We start from the raw sequence: 19273 nt of genomic DNA on the forward strand, positions 1-19273 counted from the left end.
TGAAGAGAAGGAGGAGGAGCAGCCCGAAAGGGCGGGAGGTGTGGATTTGCGTTCGTGCTCGGCGGGAGGGAGGCTCAGCAATGAATGAAGGCGCGAGCCTCTCCGCAGAGCCGCGCGGCTGAAGCGCCCCTAGCGTTTTCTCCGCACTGCCCGCGACCGGCTGCTTTTTGCGACTCCGCGTCCTTCGCGGGCCGCTCAACGCCAGCCGTGGTCCCCAGTCGGCTCAGGAAGGAGGGGAACGGGGAGGAGCAGCCGCCGCCGCCGCCGCCGCCGCCGGATGCGGGGAGGGAAGAGCTCCGGCTCTCCTGCGCAGCGCGGCCGGCTACTCACCTGAGCGCGCAGTGGCGGCAGCGGGAGGAGGAGTCGCCGCCGCCGCCGCCGCCGCCGTGATCCCGGCCCAGGGGGCGGCGGCGAGGGCAGCCGACCCAGAAGCCATGGCAGGGACTCCGGGAGTCTAAGAGGGGGCTGCCTTCGCCTCGCTAAAGAGCTCCAGCGGAGAAACCGCCCCGCAGAGGCCTGCCAGCCCGGAGCGGGAAAGGCGGTCGGGGAGCGTGGCCAGGCCGGTAGGCGGTCGTGGGGCCGGCCCTTCCCAGTCTTGGCCCGGGCCGGCTTTGCAGGGCGGCGCAACCGCACGCGCAAGATGTCCACCCGCACGCCGCTGCCCACCGTCAACGAGCGGGACACGGAGAACGTGAGTGCAGCCGGGGGTTGAGTTTGCGGCCGGGGCTTCCTTCGCGCGGCCAGTCGAGGGGCTCCGAGGGCGAAGCCCCGGCTTTGCTTTCGTGAGGAAACCGAGAGAGGACCGAGGTGTTCTTCGGGGTGACGCCCGGCGCCTCTTTCGTCTCAGGCGAAGGGTCAACACCCCCACTTTCCCCCCCCCCCTCCGGGGAGGCCTTCTCTGGATCCCCCTTCCGCCCCCGACCTCGTACTGCAGCCACGCCTCGGTGGGATGCTTCCCTCCCCTCCCTTCGCCACACCCGGGGCCGGCTTCTTTTCCCGGGCGACTTTCTGTCCTTCCTTCGTGCTACGAGACTCCGGTTCCCCCTCCTCCCCCCGCAGTGCAGCCGCTGGGAAATATTTCTGGTGTGTCTAGTTCTGCTGTTGGCCTGCCAGTCTCGATTTACGTGGAAGCTTTCCAGATGATTTGGATAGTCGGTCGTCCATGGGCAAGCAGGAGGTGGGGAAGGAACGGGCAATCTGGGCAGAAGGTAACCTTGCAGGTAAACTTTCTGCTCGGATCTCTCGATGCCTCTGCTAGTACTGATTACCCACTGGAATGGGCATCCATTTTTTTCCCCTTGGGATCCTCTTGGGATCCAGTTGTTATTCTGTGTCTGCCAGCCCGGATCTTCTAGGCCAAGCAGAGATGCCTATATTGTGACCTCCAAAAGTAGGGCTGCTCTGTCAATCCATCATCCATAGCAAGGAGTAAGATTCCTCCCCCCCACACACACACAATTTTTCTGGGACTTAGTTTTGTTTTTGTCTTGTGCAGCATTCCTATATAGGTTCATCTAAACAATTACTGTTGGATGCTGCCCTCACATAACAGCCTCAGAAATAAAAAGGAATTGTTAGTTTTCACTGGATGGTTGTTATAGGAACAGTACAATAGGGGAAAACAAGAATGAAAAAGTCTTAATACATGCAAGTATTTTTAAATGGTGGTGTATAAACACAGACACACTCAAGGATGCAAGATGTTAGACTTGGGGTAGCAGAAATATGACTGGAATGCCCATTTCACATTGTTAATAGTTGCTTGACTTAAGGAAGATAAGTTGAATATCCAGGTTGTATAAAATCTGACATTATATACTGTTTCTGGTAATATGTCAGAATTTATTACAAGTGAGAGGGAAAGGACATTTGAGATGCAATAATGCAGTAAAAGTTGAATCGACCCATAGTTTTACAGTGTTCATATGAAATATGCCATCACTGTTGATGGTGCTTATTTTTCTAAGCAAACATAAGCTCTGTTCATTCTTTTCTGGAATCACTGACAGCATGTTAGGCACCATTTATCAGTTCTGATTTGAATAGTTGCAGTTAATGGGAAAGTGTGTGGCAGCAATGATGGGAAGGAAAGGAAATGCTGACTGTAAAATTAGCTTTGCTTTCACTGGCTCAATGTAATTAAAGAATTCCAGACTCTTTTAATCAGAATGATGTATGAAGTAATTGTATGGACACCTACCATATCTTATTGCCGATACCTCAATAATTCTGATCTCGTTTGGCTTAGCTAATACTTTCACGTGTAAAGTAAAAACAATAGTTTTTAATGCAGTGTAAGGATCCGTTCCCATTTCCATTATAGGGAAAAGAAGTTATGGCAGGAAAGATGTGTAAATGTTTTTTGTGCATAGAAGTATACATTTATCGTCACTCAGCATAACTAAAAAAATATTGTTGAAAGGAGTCAATACTTAATATCTGTTCATAATATTCCTCCCAAAAAGTACATAAAATAGCAAAAATTGGCCTTAAATTAACTTTTACACGAAGCAAGAACTATTGTTGCTTACCAACTTGGCTAAAACTATTAAGAGTCTTTCTAATTAATGGTAAGTTTCTTACTTTTGAAAATGTGATGCTTCTGTGCATTGAAACTTGAGGGCATGGTTGCAATGAGAAACAGGTGATAGACTTTAGAAATAAATAAGGTCTCTGAAAGTTCCTTCACTGTGGATTGAATAGAGTTAGTGGGTAATTGGATTTGAGTAAGTGCAGGACAAACAAGTCATGAATGTGGTTCTCAGGGTAAAATTGATTAGGGAAAAACATGAATTAGCAACTCTAGAATATTGAAAAAGATTATTTAATTTCTCTAATAAGCTTCAACCAAGGGTATCTGTTTTAGCAACCCTAGCATTTTTTGTACACTGTGTATTAGAATTTTTATTTAATTTCCTTATTTGTGGTTAGATTGTTCTAATGAATTAAAATCTGAAGTAAGTATGGTTGCTATTGTCTCTTTTCCCATATATAATTTTCCTAGAGTGAGTCAGCAATTGATAAAATAATTGAAATACTGTAGTAATTATAGTTGCTTTTAAAATATTCTTTATTTTAATTTGTAGTCCTTTCCCCGGTTGAATATTCTTATATTCAAGTTTTTACAATTATTATTACACTAAATATTATCCAGAAAGGTATTGATATTTTTAAATAGGATTTCGAAGAATTGATTTCTCTTTGTCTGCACTCACTGCAACCTCTGCAAAGAAAAATGAAGGATAATAGTTTCTCTAGACACAATGCTCTTGGCTATCAGAAACTCTTCCAGAGGCAAAATCTGTTTAACTTCAAAAGGAATGTGATTTGTAGATAAAGTGCCAACATTCTAGATTTTCAGCCAACCCGTGATTTGAAAGATAGGGGAGAAAATATGTTTTACATTGATTGCTTGTATTTGACATTTTGCATGCTGGATTTTAAAGTTTTGAGTTGATTGTTTTGTTTCTTTTATTCCATGTATGGATGACAGTCCTTTACTGTTTGGTTGTTCCTCTTATAATAGTTAAAATGAGCTCATTAAATAAAACAATATTTAGTGTTCATATGAATGTTCTTTGGATTCTGGTAGTCAACTCCAAATATTTTATTTCAACATTTATTTTAACAGTAATGCATAGAAATTCTAGGGAGAAAGCTAGAACTTCTGTGTAAGATTTCAATAATAAAAAGATGGCAGGTTTTGTTTTTTTACCTGGGATTACAAAATGATAGAGGTTGAGAAGGTACAGGAGAGTAATGTGATATTGATATAATACAGTACTACTATCACTGTCATATTCCCAAACTGGATAGAGCTAGGATCCATTTTGGGAGACAGTTTAAGGAATTTTAAGGGCTATCGGAGGTGCTTTAAGCAAGGCTTATTGCCCCTTTAAGCCCAAATCAAACTGTCTGAAATATAAAAAAGGCCTTAGATTTTTTGCATGATCATCCAGTTGGCTTCTGGAGACCACAAAAAGGATACTTGATGGGCTGTGCTTTTTATGTGCCTGGCATGGGATATGAGAATGCTTACATTTGACATTTACTCATATTAAATGGAACTTTTATTTGTATTAAATGAACTTGTTCGTTTCACTTTTAAATGTTCAACAACACTTTGTTGACTTCTGTAGATTGGGCCCACTTTCATATGAGTAGCTTGTATTGTTGCTGTAGGAAATCAAATTTGATTAACTGATTATGTAGCCACTTTTTAACTTATATTACATTCCTCTAATTTTAGTATAATAAGGTTTTCTCAGCTTGTAGCCCATCTCACTTCCTGTGTATGGATGAGAATGTAGATAGAATTCAGACTGTTTTGATAATGTAAAAATTAGTTCCACTGTATCTACTTTTCTGGAAATGGGTTTTGTTTTCTGGACTTGGAAGCACCAGAGAAGTTTGCAGGAGGCTCTAGAGATCTAGCCGTTAAGTAAAGTCCATTACCAGAAGTAATGGATCCATCTCACACATTAAAATACCACAATTTTTCCTCTGTAATTTGCCACAACTACCATTGTATGTCAGGCACAGTTACATGACACTACGCTTTACCAATTGCCTAGTGATGGAGTTGCCTGTCCCAATTACTGTAGTTAAGTGAGGATTACCTGTATACTAAGTCAGTTCCACTAAGTTTAATGAAAGTTCTACCAAGGTCTGTATTCTCAACTTAAATTACTTTTAAAAACATGAAAGAAACAAAAAGTTGGTGAGCTATTAAAATCATGTATACCTCTGACTAGTAGGTATGAATTGTGAATTTACATATTAATTTACAGCAAATCAGTATTTAGTTGTTACTTTTCATATAATAAATCATGGTATTTCTTATGTCTCTTAATTAATATGGGACACTGAATTAATTTCTCAATAAGAGATGTGTGGATTGTGTGAACCAGTCTCTCTATCTCCTAGATGTGCAGTTGGAGACAAAGTGTGATAGGACAACTTCAGAGTCATTGAGAGTTGGGTGGCATATAGATTTAATAAATTATGGCTAGTTACACAGCCAGATATTTAGACTGGATTTGGCAGTTATCAAGTCCTTCCCAAGGACTCCACCACCACTCTCTTAACTTTTTTGACTCCCCCATTCCCGCTTACAGCCATAATTTATTATACTTGTAGGCAACATTCAAGGCTAGCTCTAATTATGAAGTAGAGGGATTGCCTTAGTGAGTAGTTCCATTTTTGTTTTATTATAAATAAAAAATATTTCATAAATTTGGGAGAGGTGGCTTATGAGCAAACTCTACGTTTTTTGTTTGCTTCATTACATGTAAACCTCAAGCTCTTGAACAGTGGTGGTATTCTACTGGTTCTGGCAGTTTGGGCGAACCAGTAATAAAAAAACAGCTACCAGTATTTCTTTTTTTTTTTTTTCTCCTCCCGACAATCAGCTGTGCCGACGATCAGCTGTGCCGGGATCCCCCTCGCTATCTTGCTGCTTTTCCCAGGAGGCTTCCCTGAGGCCCAGGAGGCAAAAAACTGGAGCGCGGGGGGAGGTGCTGCTGCTGCTGCTGCTGCAAAAAAAGAAGCCACACTCAACCAGCCACATGGCCACACCCACCTGGCCACTTCCACAGAACCAGTAGTAAAAATATTTGTATCCCACCCCTGCTCTTGAGGATTGGGATAGAATATGGTAGCAATATCTTGCTATTGTTTGTAACTGCTGAGCTCTGATTCATCAGCAAGGTATCTGACCATCTGAATTGATGAATCAATACTGCTGACCACACGTTGAGAAAGAAGACTGAGTTGAATGGTTTACATTTCTGCCTTAAGAATTACTAACTTACCTCTGATTTGAGGCAGCATTGGACATTTTCAGTTAATAGATTTCAGGACACATTGTTGTATTTTTTAATCAGGAAATATAGATGGTTAGTTTCAGTTTGGCTGAAAATCACAAGAATATTATTTGTTAATTAAGATTGACCTGTGTTAATTTCTGCTGTATCATCTGGAGGTAGAAAATTACTTTTTGTGAGGGCAGGGCATGTCTTCCTTAACTGTGTTCTTGGGTTCTTAGGTTTAGACAAAGCAGTAATGGAGAATCACCTATCTTTAGTGCACTATTATAATAACATATTCCATTGGCTCTTTTTATGCTTCTGCAGCAAACATTGCCTAAACTATATTATCTGTTACACCTTGATTATTGTCTTGCTACTGATTATTACTATGTTTCTATTTTTAGTCAATGCTTTTAGCTACAGCAGGTGGTCAGAAACAGGAACTTCAACATACTGTGACTTCTGCAGGGTTAGTAGATGATCAGCTTTAATAGCTTCTTCTTATGCTACCATAATAAAATGTAAAAAGGAGACTGCTACAGTGATGAGATAAAATTTGAGAACTCATTAGAATTATCCATAATCCTGCAGTACCATGATGACCTACAATGTGATCAGAGCTTTATCTAAGTTCTATTAATAGATAAAGAGATTCTGGTTAAACAAACAACATGCAATTGTGTCATGTCTTTATTGAACCCATTACCAGGCTACTGAGATCCAACTCAACTTAAAGCAGGATTTTCACTGCATTGTTTAGTAAGATTTACTGAAAAAGCAAATGATAAAGTTCCAGAAATCTCAGTGTCTAGAATGCTTTCACTTTAGAACCCAGTTTATTTTTCAGTTTATTAGCAGACAGGTTTTCTCAACTTTTTCTTTTGTTCGTCTTAAGAACCAATGAGATGATTGTTTTCTTCTCAGAGAACTGAATATATGTATCTGTTTATCTTTGTTTTCAAAACTATATTCTTAATCTTCATAGGCTTTGAAGAAACCACTATCCAACTTGATCAAATGCAGTGTCTTTGCTGGAAAAGGTACATTTGCCTCAGCCAGTCCTTACAACACAGGCATGTGAAAGTAAATGATACCCGAGTCAAAAGAAATTGCTGGAGACCCTAGAAGAGGATTGTTGATGCGTATTGCCAAAGACTTTAGCTTCCATCAGTCCAGTCATACAGAAAATGTACACATGAAGAAAACATTTCTGTTTCCAAAGTTGTCTAGCAAAAATTACTATAGCAGCAAAGCATACAAGAGCTTGAGAAGTTGCAATGAATCTGCTAGTTACTTTTGCATTATCTATATTGGGGTTCATAAAGGCTTTGCATCAAGGAGGAAACAATTAGTTCACATTCCAGTTTGCCCAGGACTATATGAATGATCCATCAGGCTTGTGGAATAATGCTTTGCCCGCAACTGAGCTGAAAGTGGGGGGTGGTGTTTGTTTGTTTACATTAATGAAAAATGTCATTGCAGTAAGTGGGAAAGCAAGCTCCCACTCCAAATTCAGTTGTAGTCAAATGTCAATTTCAGCAGAGTTGCTTCTATATTAGCAGCATCTTGTGATCTGCTTAGAGCCTTATCGTATCTTGCTTATTTTTGTTTTGAGGGTTCTTTTCAGATGCTGTTTGTGGTTTGAACAGCTTTGTAGTTTTATGTCCTTGGCTGTTGAACCCTGTGTTTCGTGGTTAGAATTAGGTTATCTTGTTAAAATGCAGTATTTCATTCTGGCTAAATATGAGAAACCTACTATCCCAGTTTGAGACCTCAGCTTTTCAGTCTGTAGCCTCAATTAGATTAGAGAAATATTCTGCAGGATTGGGAGTATCGTGTGGGACCCCCTTTGTTCTCTAAGGATCTAGACAGGTCGCAGTCCCTGAGGAAATGGTGGATTTTGGATTATACCAGCAAACATTCCATAGGAAAATGTTAAGTTACTTGTCTGTGACTTGAACTTTAAATGAGTATAGGATACGCAACAGATAGTTCATGTTTTGGAGTCTGATTTTAATAAAAGATTGTATGCTGTCAAACAAGGAATCAATGTAAGTATAACAGTGAGTTGAAGCAATTCTATAAAGAGAAATACCATCAGCCAAAATACCATCAAACTCGTGTGATGGATTGATCAACAGGTATACAAAATACCACTGTTGCTAAAGGAGATGCTAGCAGTTATCAAGTAAAGTTTCCATACAGGTAGTCCTTGACTTACAAGCATTTGTTTAGTGATGCTCAAAGTTACAACAGCACTGAAAAAAGTGACTTATGAGTGACATGAATTCTCACACTTATGACCAATACAGTAGCCCCACAGTCACGTGATCAGACTTTGGGTGCTTGGCAACTTCTGACAGGCAAAATCAATGGGGGAAGCCAGATTTGCTTAACAATAAAATACGTGTGTATATAAAATAATAGATACTTAAAACCATGATAAATGTTAAAAGCATTAAAAACTATAAAATCTATTCTTGTCCCTTGGCTCCTGTAAAAGACTAAAGTTTCCATCTTTTCTTAGCAATAGGTGTGTCTTCTGACTCTTGTCTGCAACTTGTCATGCTCTGGTTCATTTTCAAAGCTTGGTTCTTGTCATTCAAAGTGCAGAAAATCTGCTTTACACAAATGTATTGTAGGGAAGGGAAATAAAACTTTAATGAACCTCATTTTTTAGAGTTGGGTGTTTTTTCCCTTTTCACTTTGTTCCAAAGTGCACTCAGTGTTTCTAGTCAGGGTTTTTTTTCTTTCTTTTTTCACATAGCACAATGTGACATTGTTTTGAATCTCGATAAGCTGTTCTTGTAGGTTAGTAGTGCTCGAAATGTCATCAACCATATCTTCAATGTCAAGAACAAATGGGCTGTATACTCTTTATGTCAGACAATTCAGCATTTTCAAAAGCATGTTTTATATTGGGGGAAAAAGCAGTTTTATTTTCCTTTGTTTTCTTAGTCCATATTTTCTGCTTTCCTTTCAAAGTGGTCACTTTCTCTGTTATAGTAGACCAATCACTGCTTATGATCTTGTATTGAAATATTCAATTTACTGAGTTCCATAGGCTGTATGACTGAAAAGTATTTTTTTTCATTATCTACATACTGTAAATATATATACTCAAGGTGTTATTTGACAATGGTAACTATTCCATTTCTCCAACATGCCTTTGGGATAATCCACACATATGGGTTGATTCTGCCTTTCTGCCCAGAGCCTGAGTCATCAATCTTTGCCACGCCTCTTCCTGTCAGGGCAGGAAGCCCCCTATCCCCTTTCATGACTTAGTCTTGGCCCTATAGAGATGTGGCAAAGGTTGGCTCTAACGATTTCTACAGAAAGCTGCAGTTTAAGTGTGGATTCTTCCAAAAGTTTGCAAACTCCCTAAAAAGAAACAAAACATTGCTAACAGGCAACAATTGGGTCTTCTGCCTGCTCCATTTTTTTTGCAGCCCCCTGAACTACTAATTGGCCTAACAGCCCAGGCAGACAAGGGGGAGCCCTAAAACAATCCCCCACCCCCGGAGGGATGCTGAAGCCACGATTGCCCCCCGGGCGCCATTGTGTACCCAGGCTTAACCAGGTAGCTCCAGAGCAGCCGCTTTCGCTTTTGTGCTTAACCGTTGATTTTCGGGGCTGGCGGTGGCCATTTTGACCGTGTGGCGAATTGTGCAGGCTATCCAGGAGACTGGTAGGGCCGCCACTGCCACAGCCCAGGAAAGGCTTCCAGGGCTTGAATTCCCATCCGGGCAAGAGGATTGGAGGATCGAGAAAGCTCTCCTCCTAGCAAGGCAGCATGGAGCCCACGAGTGCAAAACGATCCAAGCAGAGTCCCAGGAAGGCCAGATTTGCAAGTAAAGAGGCTGCTAACAAGATAAAGGCAAAAGCTCTTTATTCTAGAAAACCCACAAGAGCAAAAGAAAAAAGGTAAAAAGCATTGGGAAAGCAATTCTCCAGGGCTCAGAAGCAAGCAGAGAGTATTCCTCCTCCCTCCAGCCAGAGCCTGGCAGTTCCTTCTCTCAGCAGCCATTAGCACAGGAATTGCCTGCAGCTTCCAGGCCTTGGTCACCAGAAGGAGATAGGGAGCAAGGATTTATCCCATCTGCTGAGGAAATCCAAACCCAAAACTTTCTTTTTGATTGCATGATTCCTAGCCCTGCAGATTTACAGGTCAGGGACAGGGCTGGAATACCACTTTTACTCCAACTGCAGCAGGGATGCGCTTAGCAGATAGATTGGCCCCAGAATTATCAGAGGACCTTAAGGCCCTTATTGCTCAGGCCATTTTTCACAGTGTAGCCTCCACCCTGAAGGGGAGGAAACTTTCATCTTCCCCAAGATCTGATCCTCAGCCATTTCAGCCAGGACAATAGCAGGCCTCCATGGGATTCCCTAGACACCAGAGGGACACTTCTCCAGCCCACGCTATCAGAAGCAGGGCATCTGGGATGGAGGAGGAAGTTCAGGGAGAGCAGGGGTTCTCAGAAGATGAGGACCTATCACCTGATGCAACCCCATTCATGGGGCTGTTTAAATCTCCCCTCCACAAGGCTAGGACCACTGTCCAAATTGATCCTCCACCCACTATACCACCCAACTGTTTCACCTGATACTTGGGCCCAACGGCAGGTTTTTTTCTGAACCCACAGTTCTCTAACAGGAGATTCCTTGTCACAAGTTATTTCTGGATATAGTTCAGAGACAATGGGTACAGCCAGGATCCTTCCCCACCTCAGGGGGTAATGATAATTTTTTTTTTTCAGTATGGCTCCTCTCCTTACTGAGTCACTTCAACTTCTGGATGAACCTTTGGCGTTCTTGATCTCTCCCTCTGCAATATTGGGTGACATAGCAGAGGCCCTTAAGGCAGAGGACAAGAAGGCAGAATAAAATTTCCGTAGGACACACTAGGCCAAAGCTTGCATGGTCAAAGCAGCTGCGGCCACCTCCTTTTTCACTAGGACATCCCTTCTCTGGCTCCGCCAATTACAGGCTAGGATTCCCCGAGGAAATCAGAATGCATCAGGACATCAACATATTGGTGGCGGCCACTGAATTTGCAGCAGACTCCTTCCTGCATGCAGCCCGATTTTCCTCCAGGGCTCTGGCCTCCACCATTACCTTGTTGTTTGCTGTGGCTATGACAGTGGCAAGCAGATGCTAGAACCAAATGGAAAGTGGCCTCAGCTCCTTACATGGGTTCTTCCTTATTTGGAGAGGCCTTAAATCCCTTCCTAGTCAAGAACAAAGATAAGAGGAAGGTATTATCCTCTCTTAAGAGGAGGGCTGATTGGAGGACTTCTTCCAAGATCTGTAGGCAGCCGTTTCGTACTTCAGTTTCAGGTCAGGAATTCTTGCAATTCCAAAGATCCTACCAGCCCAGATCAGATTGACCCACTGATAGATCAGGATTTCAAGATAGAAACAAACAGCAGTTTTAATCTAAACGGCCCTTTCATGGCACAGGAGGTCGGTCGTCCCTACTGTTGATCCAAATGACTGCCGGACCCTTCCCCTCATCGGCGGCTGGCTGGCCCTATTTGCAGACTGATGAGAGACCATCACATCTGATTCCTGGGTCCTGAAAACAGTGTGATTCGATCTCACCCTGGATTTTCTGTCCATTCCTCCAAGGACATTTACCTGTTGCCCAACCTCCAAGACAGCTTAAGGAAAGAGCTTATGGACACAGCGGTCCAGCATCTGCTGGACATCCAGGCCATCAAGCCAGTACCGGAGGTCCAGAGGGGGCATGGGTTTTACTCCATTCTATTCGTAGTTCCCAAGTCCTCTGGGGATGAGGTGGAGAGTGATCCTGGATCTCAAAAAGCTCAATGCTCATTTAGAGTACAAGAGATTCAAAATGCAATCTCTGCAGTCAATCTTGGAAGGCATCGGGGGTGGGGGGCAATCTAACGTCCATCGGTCTGACGGAGGCTTACCTCCACATTCCTATCTATCTCTCCCATCAGAGGTTTCTCAGGTTCTGTTATTCAGGGGGCCATTATCAATACAAGGCCCTACCATTTGGACTGTCATCAGCCCCCAGAACCTTTACAAAAGTGCTGGCAGCGCTGGCCGCGCGCCTCAGAACAATCCCAGTGCACGTCCAATGCTATCTGGACGACATCCTTGTCCAGTCCAGTTCCAGCCAACAAGCCAGGTCAGACCTGAATTACACAATCCGGGTTCTATAGGACCATGGATTTTCCATCAATTTTCAGAAAAGGCAGCTAATACCATTCACCCACCTCCTTCATTTGGGCGCGGTGATAGATACCATTCTATGCGAGGTCTATTTATCCTAGGAGCGTCAGGACAGCATCAAGTCCTTGGTCACTCAGATCACAGCGGAGCGAGCAGCTAGCGGTGCTTTCCCAACTTCTGGGGAAATTAATCTCGTGCATAGCCATAGTACCATGGGCCCGATTGCACGCCAGACCTCTCCAATGGTTCCTTCTACCATTCCAGAGAGCAGGTACCAGCACCTCCAACGTCAGGGTCCTACTACAGTTGGATGTTCTCAGATCCCTCAGATGGTGAGTTTTCCCAGCGATCACCAAGGGGTCTCTATTCAAGGAACCCAATTGCATAACAGTCATTTCAGATGCGAGCCTGTTAGGATGGGCGGGCCCATCTACAGTCCCAGCTTGTACAGGGACAATGGTCCTCAGCAGACCTTCAACACAACATAAACTGGTTAGAACTGAGAGCCATTCACTTGGCTCTCAGACACTTTCAAAGCACAGTGACTGGTCAACACGTACTGATCCTAACGGACAATGTAGCAGCCAAAGCACATGTCAATTGCCAGGGAGGGGCCTACTCCAGAGCCCTCATGTCCGAAACAGAGCAACTAGAAATCAGGGCAGAAGCTCACCTGTTATCAATCAAGGCAGAGCACATATTGGGGACGGCAAATGTACAGGCAGATTACCTGAGCAGAACCAGGGTAGACAACATCTAGTGGCGTCTCCACCCAGATCTGTTTCAGGAAATATCTCAGAAATTCAGTCATCCGCTCCTTCCTCAAAATATCTGTTAATCTCAAACCACCAACAGTCCACAGATATCCTTCTTGGAACCTGTCTACAGTGTTGCAAGCTCTTACTTAGGCACCGTTTGAACCTCTTCAATCTGTAAGCCTGCACTTTTCAAAGTTGCCTTCTTAGTGGCCATCACATCGGTCAGGCGCATATCGGAATTGGCAGCTCTTTCAGTCAGGGAAGACCTCTCCACATTCCACGACAACAGGGTTGTCCTGTGCCTCGATCCCTCCTTCATCCCAAAGGTAAACTCTCGTTTCCACAGGGCTCAGGAAGTCATTCTACCTGACTTTTGCTCCATTCCATCGCATGACAAAGAACACAGATGGCACAAATTGGATTTTCAGAGAGTTCTTCGCAGATGCATCAAACGTACATCAACGTATCGCAAAACTGAAGCCCTGTTCGTTTCATTTCAGCCATCTTCTATGACCCAGGCTCTTCCAGCACATGGACGGGTAACAGCCCACTTGACCAGAAGTGCAGCTACCATAGCTGCCTGGGCAACACAAGCCTCACTTGAGGACATTTGCGGGCGGCGATGTGGTCTGCCCCATCTCCATTCGTAAGGCACCACAGACTGGACACATACGCCTCAGCAGAGGTGGCCTTCAGTAGAAGAGTGCTACAGCGAGTGCATACAGATGGGAGTGCACAGGACCAGACTTCTTCCCGCCCATAGGGACTGCCAGCTTTGGTATGTCCCATATGTCTGGATTATCCCAAAGGCATGTTGGAGAATAGGCGTTGGCTTACCTGAACGCAGTTTCTCAACATGCTTTGGGATAATCCACTCCCCCCTGGTCCTGTGTCCAGGTGGGAGGCAGAGCCAACGCCATAAAAGAAGATCATCAGGTGGCTACGCCTTTGTCATGACTGGGGCTAGGGGGCTTCCTGCCCCAACAGGAAGAGGCATGGCAAAGATTGATGACTCAGTCTTTGGGCAGAAAGGCTGAATCAACCCATATGTGTGGATTATCCCAAGGCATGCTGAGAAACTGCATTCAAGTGTAAGCCAATGCCTATTCCTTGCTGAATTCATTCCCAGAATTTATATTCATCATGGTTGTAAACCATGGGAGATTTTAAAATTTTGTTTCTCAGTTTGCCAGGCAATGTAAGAACAAGAGCATCCTGTGCAGAATATATAGTTTTATCTATATAGTCTAGATTGTCAACTCACTGTCATTTAAGTTATTTTTTAAAAGCTCTGTTTTTGCCATCAAAGTTCTGTGTTCAGCTTCAAGGTGCCTTTTTAGATCTTTCTAGTTTAGTTATTCATTACTTAGTACTTCACCCCAGATTTCACACTATGGCTTGACAATTCCATGATCAATAAGAAATGTGAAACTTGTCAAAATATTCTCTTTGTACTGTTACTTTACCATATTTTGAGGTTATACAAGTCCAAATTGGTTTTTAAAAAGTTAGTGCTATATTCACAACTTAGATTACTCACCTTTTCTGCTTTTTTTACATACAGCAACCAGAGATTTCATACAACACACCCATTGTATCACATAATGACTTAAGTGTACAGCAAGACATAATAATTAAGTGTACAGGGAAACAAACCTATTTATATTGCAGTACAGAATTTTTAGTCAAGGCCACTGTGAGTCAATAAGAAGGGAAGGCCTATAAATGCTGAAAATTTGGAGTTTGTGGTAGAAGAGATGACTCTCAAAGGTAGCAGAAAGGTTGTGTATACTCAAATTCACCTCTTTTTGTTGAAAATCTATGTAGTGCTATTGAGTCAGCTTTCAGCTCATCATGAACCCTGTGCAGAAGGAACTTTCAGTTTATCAACAGGTCTGTGGTGTTCCACCCTAAAAGGCTTGGGAACTCACTTTAAATTCTTGACTCACAAGTGAAAAACCACTGAATTAGACATAGCAAATCAGATATAAGAGTTGGACATAGATTTCCACTATGCCACCCACTTTTTGGAACATCATTCCTTCTGAGGTTAAAATGTCCTGTCCCTGTTGTTTTTTCCTAAGGCCTTAAAAGCTTGGAGCCCTCAGCATGGGATAGAGCCCAGCTCTTGGTTGTATGGATAACAAGTTAGTTCATGCCTAGCGCTATGTCTTTTTAATGTTATTTTGTTACATATTTTGTGTTTTTATTTGTTTTATTGGAAGTTTTATGTATAGATTTGTAGATTTTCATGGGTACAGGTATGCAGGTCTTCGTGTGTTCAGGTCTTTTCCTGTGTAAGATTGAGAGTATCTTGGCGACATTTTGACGAGGTCCCACTCGCCATCTTCAGGCTGATGCTTTCGGCTCCGTGCTTGTGTGAGCAAAGCGTGATCTGAGCTGCCGTCTCTATAAATATTGGTGGGGAAGTTGGATGTGTTGTCATTTCTTGATTGGTTGATGGAATTGATGTTTGCAGATTGGCTGGCTTTTTCGTAAGAACATGTATGGCTGAGGTATTGGCTGTGTGTCTATCAGCCTCCTGTGTTGTCATGACCTGGGTAATGGCCTGTGTGATGACCTTCTGAGTTCTGTTGTTTTGACATCCTGGGTCTTGTGGTGTAATCTCCTGGGTCGTTGGCTGTGTTGTAACATCCTGAGGTTTTGTGGTGTAACCTCCTGAGTTCCGTGATACGATATCCTGGTGGCTATGATGTGACATTCCGGGTTTTGGTTTGGCTCCGAGTTGGAGGCCTGGCTATGTGTTCATGGCATGTGTCCATTTGCTTGGTTTAGGGGTCAGGGTATGTGGCAGCTGATGATGCAGCCATGGTCTGGTTTCTGGATGGTGGTTGCCTTATGTCTATGGGGTGGGTTTGGGTTTGAGTCTGGTGAGGGAGATTGGTGGTGGCATCATGTGTTGTTTTGGGTCCAATGTTGGTTTTTGTGGCTGGGACTTGTTTGTTGATAAGGGCTAGTTTCCAGATGTCTGGTAGGTGGGAGGTATCATCCCATTTATTCATGTTATGGGGGTGTTTCTCTATTTCGATGGCTTCCCTGGAAAAGTTATTTGGCCCCATGGAAAAGAAAACCTAAACGATTTCCTAGCACACCTAAACAGCACACACCCCAAAATCAAATTTACCATGGAAATGGAAACAAACAAACAACTGCCATTCCTAGATGTACTAATCTACAAAAAAAGATAGCACACTAGGACACACCATATACCAGAAGAAAACACACACCAACCGCTACCTCAACGCCCAATCCCACCACCACCCAGCACAGATAAACTCCATGGTCAAAACACTAATTGCCAGAACCAAACTCCTGGCAGACAAGACACACATAAAGACTGAACTATGCACCCTGACTAAAGTACTGACAGCCAACGGCTTCCACAAAAGCAAAATCACAGGCCTGATCCACAAAAACACACTAAGACATAAGGGAGACCTAGAAAATGAATCTTACTGATTTTGTCTGTAGTACAGTAAGATATTACACAGGCATCACATCAAGACTGCCTTCAAAACAGACAGAAAAATAGCAGCCATCCTTAGAAACCCCAAAGATAAAATTGACCTGGAAAACCAAGGCATATAAGAAGTCCCCTGTGCATCATGCCCTGCCACATACATTGGACAGACCAATAGAAGAATAAGTACCCGCCTGGATGAACACAAAAATGCAGTAAAAAAGCTGGAACACACTTCCTCACTAGTCCAACACATGAAAGCTACAGGTCATAGCATCAACTTCAATGGCACCAAAACCCTAGCCACTATAGAAAACCCCAGCCATAGAATTATCAGAGAAGCCATAGAGATTGAAAAAAGACCTGAAAGCATGAATAGAAGAGATGACACCACCAACGGTCAATTATCTGGAAGCCTGCACTTTCAAACAAAAAAATCTCCACACCACAAGCCAGGCAAACACCTGGGCACAAACAGATCCCCCCTGATACCTCCAGCTCAAACACACCCCAACCAGGCACCCAGATGAAACCTAGCTTCCTAACAAATGATAGCCGTCCATTTACTCGGAGCCAAGCTGCACTAAAAGCCTCCAATACAGGAACACAATGTTGCCAGCCAATCAAGACACAAAAAAAGCCACAAAACAGACAGAAGATATTAGAAACACCAATCAAGCAGAACACAGCAAACTCCAAGACCAATAAACACAGACCAAGACTCCCAACCAATCAGGATGAAGAAAAAACCATTTTGGCACAGCAGTAGGCTAGCCCCAAATTTAAAACTGAAACCACTGTTAAAGTCTGACTCACAGACAAACACAATACAGAAGCCTGATGATGGCAGATGAGATTCTGCCGAAACGTTGCTGCAACTTTAAAAGCACAACTATAATGACGTGGGAAAATACCCGAACAAAGCTGAATACCATACATGTAAGTACCCGCGAAAACTTAAGAAAACATTACACACACACACACACACACACACACACACACACACACCCATCCCATCCATCCATCCCCCACCTCCTTTCCAGCTTATAGTTTTAACATAAAACATAATGTTCTTTATAGAGCTAAAATATTCTGAAGTAATTGTCTATTGAATGTGTAAGTGCTTCATCAATTATGTAAGTCCATCTATTAAAATCCAGAAGAAAGGATGGTCCTATGTTCTGACTGGAAAGGCTATTATATTCAGTTGTGTGCCATTATCACTCTGTTAGCATGGTATATCAATTTCTAGTGGCTTAGAAGTAGACAGGATGAGTTATAGAGACTTCACTCATTGTTGTGCAGACATATAAAATAATTTTACCCTTTCTTATGAGATAAGAAAATAAAGTAGGGAGGCTTCAAGAATTAGTGCAAGGATTCAACCTGAAAGATTCAGTTTGGAAATAATGAGTACTGGAAATTTGTTTAAAGCTTGGAAACAAATTTTTCAAATCAATTTGATAGTTTGCTTCAAAAATGATTTGATTTGTGTACTCCATTTTTTAATAGTACTGAAGATGCTCCTGCTTCCTTCCCTTTTTTCAATTTGAAGGAAGTGTATGGGTGACAGTTGCTATTACATATAAAAAATACTTTGATCAGAGGACATATCTATAAAAAAGTGGAAACTGGTAGAATATCTGCTTCAAAGCCAGATGGTAATATTTGAATATCTGGACAAGAACTGCTTACTTTACTTATTGTCTACCAGTGATGGTGGTGTTGAAAATAACCATGGCAAATCATTTTGTCTTTATGATGGCTTTCTTCAAACAGCTGAATGGAGATGCAAACAGCTGCACTATAGCAGATTCCATAGTGTTGTTGGTAATTTATGAATTTAGCCTGAATAGAAGATTAAGCACCATTCCAGTTCAGCTGCCTTAATGTCTCTGCACATGAGATAAAATTATTTGTCCTGAGGGGCTGTCTAGAAACTTGGTAGGGTCTAGTGTTCCACTAGAATATAAACAGTGAATATTAGTAAATCTATCAGAGTTCTAGAAGGCTGTTGGCTCCGGAAAAGTAGTATGTGAAAGAACTGACCTATTGTCCAGCATATGAAACTGAAATATATGCTACCAAAAGCTAATGCTCAGCTATGACAAAAGTTTGATTGTAAAAGGCTTAAATTGTTATCCATTTTTAGTGTGCTACAGTAGTTTAGATTAAATTAAATTCATCGAATTTGTATGTCACCTAACACCCAGTGACTCTGGATCTAAATGTAGCTTATCCTGCTATTCTTGCTAAAAAAAATCCCAAAGTCATCACTTGCACAACAATAATGTGATCATGCATTCCTAAGGTAGACTTATTTCTAGTTCCAGTGTTCGCATCCCAGTTTAGGAGGTAGGAACACCAGCTATTTTTATGAAACCTGAGAATTGATGGGAATGCTAATGAAATTAATTTATGAAACTAATTTGGGAGACAAATTAAGAGATAGTTAAATAAAATAGCTTATGGTGGGAATTTGGGAATTTAGACATAGTTATAGCAACGTGTGTTTAAGGGAATATAGGTGGTATGTCTTATTGCAGTGCCATTATAGCACTTGAAAACCTCTACTGAACATTTGTAGTTAAAGGCACTATTCTTGTATGTGTGTGTTTATTATGTATTATATATACACAAATACACAGATTCTTTGACTACAAATGATACTTTGCATGATGTAATACCATTGCTAAATGGAATAACTATATTTTATTTGTCTTTCACAACAGGTGTTCTGTTTCTTTCATTATTCAAAAACTTTAAAGTGTATTCTAATTACAACATATTACATAAATCAGAAGCCAGATTTAATTTGGTTTAATTTTATATTTTTCCCCAGGAAATTATTACCTATATAACCCTTTAAAAAAATCATAGCATTTCCCCGCAAGCATAGGGTCTCATGGTATTTCTTTGACATATTCATCATCTAGGTTAATCTTAATTAATATTTCATATACAGGTAGACAGGGGATATCTCCAGAACATAAATGATATCCAATTCAAATTTAGTT

General features: G+C 42.1%; 1 protein-coding gene across 7 annotated transcripts in view; it reads left to right on the forward strand.

Moving 5' to 3' along the window:
* Nucleotides 1–243: 243 nt before the first annotated feature.
* MARK1 (microtubule affinity regulating kinase 1) overlaps nucleotides 244–19273 on the forward strand; it is a 68781-nt gene continuing 49751 nt past the window's right edge. For all 7 annotated transcript variants that reach the window (XM_026682518.2, XM_087964129.1, XM_087964114.1 and 4 more), the window contains exon 1: nucleotides 244–691. In XM_026682518.2, coding sequence (XP_026538303.1) covers nucleotides 641–691 — 51 coding nt within the window. In that variant the 5' untranslated portion in view covers nucleotides 244–640. The remainder of the gene's footprint in view (nucleotides 692–19273) is intronic.

Source organism: Notechis scutatus, chromosome 1 (genome assembly GCF_049901735.1).
Source record: "Notechis scutatus isolate UNSWTSFEM ecotype Mainland chromosome 1, rNotScu1.2, whole genome shotgun sequence".
Taxonomy (NCBI): Eukaryota; Metazoa; Chordata; class Lepidosauria; order Squamata; family Elapidae; genus Notechis; species Notechis scutatus.